Raw genomic sequence first — 10,000 nt, forward strand, 5'->3', positions numbered from 1 at the left:
AGTGTGTTATGAATAAAACAAGCAGCAGCCGTCCACCTCTCTGTGGGTCAGACAGGACTCTACGGAGCTGCTGTTTAACCTTGAGGTTCTCAAGCTCTTTCGCTGCCGGTATCTGACCTGATAAACCACCCCGGTGAGCTCTATTAAGTGCACTCACACATCTGCCCCCTGCTCACACATCTATTACTCAACTTGCTCAGCGGTTTTGAGTGTGCCTCTTTTCTATACACATTCTGTCGATATGCATATGCCTGTGATCATGCGTGTGGATGGGTGGGTGTATGCATGATTGTGTCTGTGTGTGTGTGTGTGTGTGTGAATGTGAATCTGTGGTATCTCTCGCATATGGAGTTCAATGGGTTTTTGTGCTTGTGTTTATACGCATGCATTTACAGTGGTACAATTTCTGTTCTTTTGGCTCAGTACAGCAGATTTGAACATTGTCGACTGCCACCTTTAATTCGGAGGTATTTACATCCATATTGGGTGATCAGCGTAAGAATTACAGCCCTTTTCATAAATAGTCAATAGTCCCCCATTTTAGGGGACCAAAAGTAATAGGACAGTTTCTTATCTCACCAGCTGCTTCTGATTAGTCTGGTATATGCAATCCCTTCTTTAGTGCAGATATAAGAAAGCTTTCAGTGTCTAGTCGTGATTATATGATTTTGATTGCCTTTGGGGTTTGTTGTTGGCAATTCATTCACATGAGGATTGAAATCTTCCCAAAGAAAGTCAAGGAAGCATTACGAGGCTAAGAAATAAGAAGAAAAAAAAAAAAACATTCAGAGACATCGGCCAAACAATAGGCTGGCCAGAATAAATGTGTTTGTATGTGTGTGCACACCTGTATATACAGTATGTGCATTTGTGTGTGGTGTGTATGCGTGTGCGTGTGTATGTGCCTTCCGCCCCCTCCTTTTCCTGTCCTGTCGTCCTGGTGTCCGCTGTGGGGCAGGAACGGGTTCCCCGCCCTTCCACCCCCCACCCCCCCTCCAAAACAGCCCCTTCCCCCCTTCCTCCAGCAGCCTGGGGGCGCTGCACTTAGGTCACCTTTGTCTGGATGGATGAGTTGTGGGCTTGACATTCCTTCTCCATGAGATGGCAAGAGAGAAATGAATTCTGGGAATGACTCACAGTCTGTCACAAAGAGGGCGGTGGATAGGGTTGCCCAGTTACTTTTGGACAGAGTACAGTGCGGTCCGAGAGAAGTATATTCCTTGGCACTCGACCAGCAAGACTGCGTCGAAAAGGAAACGCAGATTACCGCCGATATTTCAGAGCCTTTTATAGTGTTTTGACTGTGACTATGACCTCAAATTCATTTCGAGAAGAGTTTGAATGTCAGCAAGGGATAAATTAACCGACAGCGTCTGCGAAGCCAAACAGTACGTGCAATGCCAGGAAGAAAATCTTGAACCCATGTTTACGAATTGTCGGCTTGCACGTCGCAGCCGCAAGCTCGTAAAAAGGCAGTGACTCCCCGCCGATCTATCGCGGCTTTCAGGCGAACGGGGCGGGCCTCTCTCGCGGCCGCGCGCGGCTCAGGCGCACTGGTTTGACCCGTGTCAGTACCTCTCAGCGTCAGTCATAGCGGTGTGAATAACGGCCCCACGCGGGCAGTTAAACGAGCGGAAATGAAGCACATTTCCACCTAAGAGGATGGGCTGTGCTGTCGATGTGTGTGTGCTTGTGTGAGTTTTTGTGTGTCTGTTTACACGAGCGTGTGCATCCGTGTGCATGAGTGTGTGTGTGTGTTTCTGCGTGTCTGTGTGAGTGTGCATGACTGTGTGCTTAGTATGTGGGGGGTGTCGGCTCTTCCTCTGATTACGCTTGGCCCCCCTGTAGGGAGGCCAGTGGGGCGCTGTCAACAACTGTGATTTAAAGGCCTCACTCGGCTCCAGGACAATTCACCTGGCAAGAGATGTGTGTGTGTGTGTGTGTGTGTGGGTGCGTGCGTGCCTGCCTGCATGTGGGGGAGGGGTGGCTCTTTGGGAAAGAGCAGGGACAGAGGGTCACTGGTACTGAAGTACATCCTCCGGGGCAGCAGCGCACTTAAAATAAATAAATCCCTCTGTACAATGGGGCTGCAAAAAGAGGGACTGTGGTGGTCCCATGTGTGGCCTCAAGAGGGAGGCAACAGTGCCTCCTGCAGGGGAGAAGCAGCAAGGCAGCTCTGAATAACAGTAATTAATATACCATTAGGGCAGTGGTTCCCAAACCTGGTCCTGGAGTACCCCTGTGGACGCTGGTTTTCATTCAAACCACAACTGCAATCCAACTTTTAACAAGCGGTTGTGCTTTTCATGCTTAGAGGGACAACTTACCCTCTTAAACCACATTTTGTCAGATGGCTATGCATACCAGAAATAATTAAATTCCTATACTGTGCTTATCGTGCTATATTGCAAACATGCATACATTTTACAGAAGAATTACAGAAAAAGTGGTACATTATTTTTAACTGATCAAATTGAAGACCGAAGTGAATCAGAAGGCTCCTAATTGGTGAGTGTGGACACCTGACCACCAAACCTAACCATTAGGAAAATAATGACACTTTGTTCATACCAAAGCAAGTGATAAAAGGGCAAACATATTTTTATGAAATTAACTGAAGAAACTTCAACTACCTTAAATATGAGCCGATTAGTTAACCCCAGTCTCTTATTTGTTACCTCTTCTTATGTAATGGTTTACCAGATGGTGTAATAAGCATGATATCAACATGGTTATTTTATTATTCGCGCCATTGCAAAGCTATTTCTGGCATAATGTGCTCTAAGGTAAATAATACATCTAAAGACGAAAAGCACCTAATTAAAAAGATTACCAGCTTGTCAAAACAATTTGATGGCAATTGTGGTTGGAACAAAAGCAGGGCTCAATTTGCACTATATAAACATACATGTTCTTTGGTAGCAGAAATTATAGACATGCATTAGCACTAAGGTGTATTCCTGAATTCAGGCTTTCAAAAATGTTTTTCAAATCCACTATGTATAGACTAACTATATTGCGTTAGTGAGGATATCACCAACCAGTTTAGTGCTACATTTCCCAGGTGCTCTGATTGGATAAGACTGGAACATTTCACAGAAGAAATCATGAGGCCATAGAATCACCGATTTCAGCAGTAGCTGTTCAGACAGTTTTTACACCCACCTTAAGCACAGGCTGCAACAAAATGCTGTCTTGTGTCATCTGTGAAAATGTGTTGACTGCATTGGCATAAAATACATTAATTGTCCTCTGTAAGTCCTCTGTAATTATCATCTCCATATTAATCTAAGTACCATAGGTATATAAATGGACAATTGCAACATCTTTGTCTTATGTAGACAATTGGCAACAACATAATTGCCTGCCAACCAACAATCAGCCAGAGGTTCCCAGATTTCCCAATCAATTGGTTTGTAATTAATTCAGTCAGTTTCTGTACAGTTGGTAAACATATGCCAGCTATTAATAACCAAGTACACTGCGTTTTTACAAATATTGTAATACTGAAAAATATCCTAATATTATAATAGGACTATCAATTCACAGATATAACGTGTTTAATGTAACAGATATTGCCTTTATGGTATTTATGTAATGTGGAAATCAGTCCAGATACGAACTTCTCATTCAGTACGTATTATATTTTAGAAAAGTGAGAATACCCACAATTGGCTAGCAAGGTCTGCTGAAACTGCCGCAAGCAAATTGGCAAATAACTCAACAAACGTTATTCTTCAATCAAGCACAAATGCGCAGCTGTCAAGCAGTAGGCTACGCGTTTCTTTTGCCTTTTCAATCACTGCGATAGCGTCTGGATACACCTTTCCCAATATAGCTTCTTAAAGTATTAAGAGGAGAATTTCCATTGGGGTTGCGTGAAAGTTTCCACATACATACTTTCACTCATTACTGCAAAGAAAGACACTGAGTACAGAATATTTATTAATTGAAACGTTCCTAAATAAACCAACAACTTTTCCCCAGCAAAGAAAAATATATGTTTATGCTCAACAACAAAGCTAGCTAACTAAAGTTACCAGCGTCGTCAAAAAACCTTCTAGATAGCTAGACAGGCCTACTAGTAAATGTAGCCTACCTGGCCAGTGAATGGGGACCTAAAAGGTGAACCCTTGCACTGAGCACCTGCACAAATGACGCAAAGGGCGGACAAAAATAGCTCCATGCACCGCGTGTGGGTTAGTGATACAAAACACACATCGAACAAACGAACAGCAAACGCATCGCTGACCAATAGCCTATTAAAATAACGTGCTATCGCGACGTCCTTTCCAAACACGCTCGACTAATTACCAAGGCATCCAACTGTTCCATCAACAACAATTTAAAACATTTTTGCAACTCGCAAGCGGGAAAACGATCAGAAGGATCCGTTATCAAACTTGCACATGAAGAAAGTCGGTTTATAGAGACGTACTACTGAAAAACAAACCCTTTGCTTTGCTCCAGCTGCGAATGGAGCACTGAACTCTAAGATACACTCTACGGAATGAAGGGGTGAAATCGAACGTCGGACTCAATTCTAAGTATGACATGATTGATAAGTGAAGCCTCCAATAGTTATCGTGCGACTTGTACAGCTGCAATCATGTGACAACTACCGCGATTGTCATTGTGCGCTACCTTGTGATAGACACGGCATTCGACCAGTAACCGCCGAAAGTTTGGACAAAGGCGTGTAGTTGTGAAGCCTAAATTGTTGCAGTGCCTGTATTCAATTTTTATTTATTATTTTTTATATTTTTCGTAATCGCAGACGGCGGAGAAACGCACTTTTTGCAGCAGGGGCTGCTGTTTACACAACAGTTTTGAGGTTTCTTGGCGGTTGGGATCCTTCTGTCGTTTGAACCGGGTGAGGATGGATGCGTCTTTATTGGTAACGTTAGTTTATCTCAAGGATCGTTAGCTTACAGGCCAAGTTATGTGGCTAGCTGATGCTGGTTAGTTACACTCACGGGGAAACATGGACGTATTTCGTGCTAGCATTAGCGTGGTGGTTTAATACTTGGCAGCTGTTTGGAGCCAACATTTCGTGGAGAGCTAAACAACCCGTCATTGCACAGCGTGCATTGCCTAAGGTAGCTACATAGGTTGGCAAGATAACGTTTTATGATTATATTTATTGTAAGTTATAGAATTCAGATTACTAGCTATCTGGGTGGGAGGTTGCCTTTTTTCTTGGTGAACTACCGTTAGATTGATAGCAATCTGGCGAGGTATTGACTGTTTCTCAAGGCAACTTAACGTTAGTTTGTAAACTAGCTGCCTCGCTGAGTTGGTCAACTGTTCGATTAGTTAGACATGTGCTTTCTTGGTAGCTGTGTGGCTAGCTACTATATTTTCATATTAAAATGCGTCGATAACTTAACGTTTTATATCAGCAGGACATGCTGTTTATCCATGTAACTCGCTTAACGTTACTGAATCCGCTAGGTTGAGAGCCACGCATGTGTGTTTGAGAGAGAGGCTGGGGAGGAGGAGGGGGGATGTGGGTGTTTGTTTAAGCTAAGGCGCCGTGGCCACATGACCGCCTTGTTCGTGGTTTATGTGCTAGGCTAACGCAAATCGAGTAGCTACGTATCGTGCGCATAGCTGGGCTGGCGGAGTCCTTGTGGATCTAAAATAGAAATTCGGGGGAAAAAGCACAATGCCAGGTAGGAAAAGTGAAAGTCGTCGTCACGTCTGATGTCTTGCATAAACGTTTAGTGTTGCACCCATAAAACGTTAGTCTTGACCCGATTTCCGTGCACCATGTCCCGCACTAGCGATTGCCATGCCCGTTTCAGTCAATCGCATTTACCCTTTGTTGTATAATGGAAAGCCAGCGTATGAGCGTTAAGGCACCGCGTTTTGCTGTTTGTGGCGAGGGCTACCGTGGCATATGGTCAAAGTGAACCTGCAAACTAACTAACGTAGCTCTTTTGAGTATTAAGTAGCTGATCGTTTGTATTTCGTTTGCTTGCTGCCTAATGGAAGCTACCTAAGTTGGCTACATCTTTAGTCAGGCCGAGATGCTAGCTAGTGAAGACTTTGCTAACGCTAGCTAACATAAGCCTGTAAAAACACGAATAGCAAATTAACGTTATTCAATCTGACCACGTCCTGTTGCCCGTGCCTTTGTAACTGGATTCTAAAATGTCTTCTGACCATCTCCGCCTTAGCTAGCTAGCTACGTTTGTTAAGCAAATTGCATCTTATTACACGATAATCAATTCAACGAAGTTATTTTTAAGATGGCTAAGTTAATTGATCGAACAGATATAACGTTAGCTAGCTAGAAAGAAAAAACATTATTTATCGTGTTTATTTGGACATTCTGCATATTGCGAACGGGCCTTTGCTGGCCAGCTCAGCACTTGCTAACTTAGACTGTTACTTTAGACTAGCTAGCTAGCCAACTGCGTTTGAATTGTTGCTAACTTTCTAGATGTAACGTTACCGTTAGCTATAGACAACGTAGCTAGCTAGCTATTGTTAGCTAGCTAACGTTAGCTGTAAAATTGTAAATGTAGTGTACCGACAACAGCTCCCGAACTATGCTATGGTTGTTTGCCTTGGCTAACTACAGCTCCCAGTTTGGGCTTGCTGACCATTTCCTGTTGTATTACATGTGCTAATTGGTAAACTGTCTATTTAAACCACCAGCTGGTTTGATGTGGGAGAACAAATTTAGCTGAGATGTCTAATGGTGCGTAGCGCTTGGTGTGAGTGAACCACGTGGGCTATAAGCTACAGAAAAATGCTGCAACGTAGAGGACGTATTAGCGCTGAGATAATTAAGCAGCTCGACGAATATGGGTCTGCGTATTCTGCTTCTTGAGTTGCATTGTTGCTCTCTGGTTGTACCCAGTGACGCTAGAGCGGACTACATCGACGTTGTAATTTCTGATGCATCACTACTAGTTAACCTTTCCTTTTTTGCTGTTTTGTTAGCTAGCTGCCGTGACGTTGCGTGACATGTTACACCATGCTGTGTCAAGGATGCAGCAGCTGGGCTTCGTTGACTCAAGTGTAAGGAACGATCAGATTTTTACTGACTTTGTTACGAGTGGCTATAAATCGACGCGTACTAATTTCTCAACACTGCCATATATAGATTACTTGGTTAGCCTTTTAGCTAGAACGGTACAAACCAGATTAGCGCGATCTGAAGCATCGACAGCGCGCGAGCCTTATGCAACGTGTTAAATCTCGGGTTCCCTTACTTGTTCTTGCAAATAAACATGTGGACTCATACGTTACGTTTGCTCGTAGCACTGTAATGATGTCATTTTTTATTTGCGTAAAAGAGCTAGTTACTTTATCACAATGGAGAACTATGGGCTCACCCATGGTGACTGCGTGACGATTGGACGATTACTTTACACGCGTAAACATTTCTATTTTTAAGAGCGTGGCGTTAGCCATCCAAGTAAAACTAGGACAAACATTACGCTTGTATTCAAGGTCGAACCAAATGCATTGAAATCATGGCACTATTTAGACCGATTTAGTCTTGGTATTAACTTCTTTCTTGCATAAGGAGCAATTGCGGTGCTAGTGCCACTCCGAGATGGTAAAGGTATCCCATAATTCGACGCTTTTTCATGTTTCTTAGGAAAACTTTGCTTTCAGCAAAAGCATGGCCGGTATTTGTGTTTTGTTTTTTTTTAAACGTAAAATTTGGACAAAGTTGCTAATCAACAGACCCCCCCCCCCCCCCCCAGTGTCACGTGGAAAATAGTTTCATATAGAGAATAGTCTCTAATGATCCATGAATATAATGATCCATACATTGCTGCCCCCCCCCCCCCCCTCAAATGTTCCTCACTGCATGATGGTCATCTTTGATTTGTATGGTCCCAAGATGGCCTAATGGCACATGGAGGAGCCTTGCCCTACATTGCTAGTTACTGGAGTTGACTGGTTCTGTGAGATGGGGAGGTGATGAATCCAGTTTGTATTTTGGCCTTGTTCCAATTTTTCTATTGGGTGGGGGTGGAGGTGGGGGTGGGGGTGGGGGTGGGGGTGGAGGTGGACCTTTGAGGCACTTTGTTGCGTCTCCTCTGTCGTAGCAGTCCTGAGAAAGGGGACGGACACCTGGGCCTTTTTCCGCTCTCCTCCTGGCCGGTTCGGGAATGTTGTCTGGAGGGCTGTAAAATGTCCGTCCGTCTGTCCCCCTCCCCACCCTCCCCTCCCCCCTCCCCCGAGGCCTCACAGCCTCCTCTCACCGGACAGGTGACTCCCCCCCCCCCCCCTCCCTCCCCTGCTCCCAGGATGCTGCGGTAATCACAGGTGTTCTCCGGGATTGGGAGCGGAGCTGTTTCTCCAGGTCTGCGGCTGCCCGTCTCGGGTCACCCTGCGCCGGGGAAGGCTGGTTAATTATTAGCGGGCGCTGATACCGTTTAGGCCGTGGCTCGCTAATGAGAATGAGCTCTTCCTGGTATTTGAGGAAGATTTAAAGGGAAGGTTTACAAGTTGTGTGCTTGTGTGCGCGTGTGCGCTTGTGTGTGCACGCGTGTTTGTGCGCGTGTGCTTGTGTGTGCGCGTGTTTGTGCGCCAGTTCGTGCGGATGAAAGTATGCGTAGCCTGCACTGTGCGCCCTGTTGTCTTGCCGTTTGATTGACAGGTGCTAATGAATGGCACTGGGTCTGGCCTGCGGACGTGTTCTCGCTGTGATGCGCTGTCCGTCACCGTGAGCTGCGGAGAGGGGGCGGAGCGAGAAACCGCTTTCAGTGACGCCAAAAAAGAAAAAAAGAAAAAAAAGAAAGCGCAGCCCAGCTTGACACATTTCTCTCTTCCTTTCCAAAACATGTTTTCTGCTTGGACGATTATATACAGCCTGTGTTTTTATTTTGTACAAGGTGTGGGAAAAGTTGTTTTGTATTGTATATGTTTGGGGAGGAACGGTGAATGGACAATCGGAGTGAGGAAGGGTGTGTCTGACATTGTTCTGGATGCAAGTGATTATGGCCAGGGTTATTAGTGGTGGACAGGGCTCATTAGCTTTGTTGTACATGTGGAACATACAGTGAACACCATAATTCCTTGGACTGTGACACGATTTTTTTGTAATTTTGGTTCTGTACTTTTTGTTTGAATGGGAATGAGGTTGTTTAATTTGAGGGTATTTTCATCCATATCGGATCAACAGTTTAGAAGCTACAGAACCTTTTGTACATAGTCCCCACTGTTTTCGGGTGTCAGAAAATATTGGACAGTTTAGCAACGTAGAATAAAGTCATCATTTTTTATATTTGGTTGCATGTGCTTTAGCGTGTAATGGCTGCTTGAAGTCTGTGGTGCGTTAACATCACCAGACGCTGGGTACGTTCCCTGGTGATGCTCTGCTGCCTCCTCGTTGTTTCAGGTCATTGTCTTGTTGCATCAGGCCAATACGTTTGAAGGCCTTTGGTTTTATCTGGGTAGATGATGTATTTCCGTAGACTTCAGAATTCATTGTTCTACCTCTGTCTGTAGTCACTTCATCGATGGTAGCCATACAGGCCCTAGCTGTAGTCTTGCCTTTCTGTTCTTCAGGCTTATCAGCGGTTTGCATCTTGTAGTTTATCCTCTGTAGTCCTGCTGGTGTAGTCTGTGTATGGTAGACTATGACATATTTACACCTGCCTCTGGGAGAGTGCGTTTGATCTGTTGGGATGTTGTCAGGGAGGTTTTCTTTACCAGTGTTCTCTGATCATCCACTATAGTGGTCTTCCTCAGTCTACTGGGTCTTTTGATATAAAACAACAACTGGTGAACACTTTTCTTGTTAATAATGAACCAAACTGTTGACTTGGGCATGCCCATGGTTTTTGCAATGTTCCGGATTGATTGATTTAAATTTCTGAGGCTTACGAAGGCCAGCTTAATTTGCATCGACACTGCTGTTTTCCTCATGTTATCGACACACCAACAACAATCTCCAAAGATAACTGTCGAGAATCAAGATTAGCCCTCAACAGCTCTCTTCTGCATTCACTAACAACACAAGGGAATA

At 44.5% G+C, this 10,000-nt stretch overlaps 1 protein-coding gene across 3 annotated transcripts in view; it reads left to right on the top strand.

Moving 5' to 3' along the window:
* Nucleotides 1–4,715: 4,715 nt before the first annotated feature.
* paip2b (poly(A) binding protein interacting protein 2B) overlaps nt 4,716–10,000 on the top strand; it is a 16,253-nt gene continuing 10,968 nt past the window's right edge. Inside the window, exon 1 of one of the 3 annotated variants that reach the window (XM_061252361.1) lies at nt 4,716–4,873. Coding sequence is in view for 1 of the 3 variants with exons in the window: in XM_061252360.1 (XP_061108344.1) it covers nt 5,669–5,675 (7 nt within the window). In the remaining 2 variants the exon portion in view is untranslated. Of the gene's footprint in view, nt 4,874–4,951; nt 5,100–5,514; nt 5,676–10,000 lie in introns of those variants that run through there. The other 2 variants (XM_061252363.1, XM_061252360.1) reach the window with 2 other exon arrangements.

This window comes from Conger conger, chromosome 8, assembly GCF_963514075.1.
Source record: "Conger conger chromosome 8, fConCon1.1, whole genome shotgun sequence".
Classification (NCBI taxonomy): domain Eukaryota; kingdom Metazoa; phylum Chordata; class Actinopteri; order Anguilliformes; family Congridae; genus Conger; species Conger conger.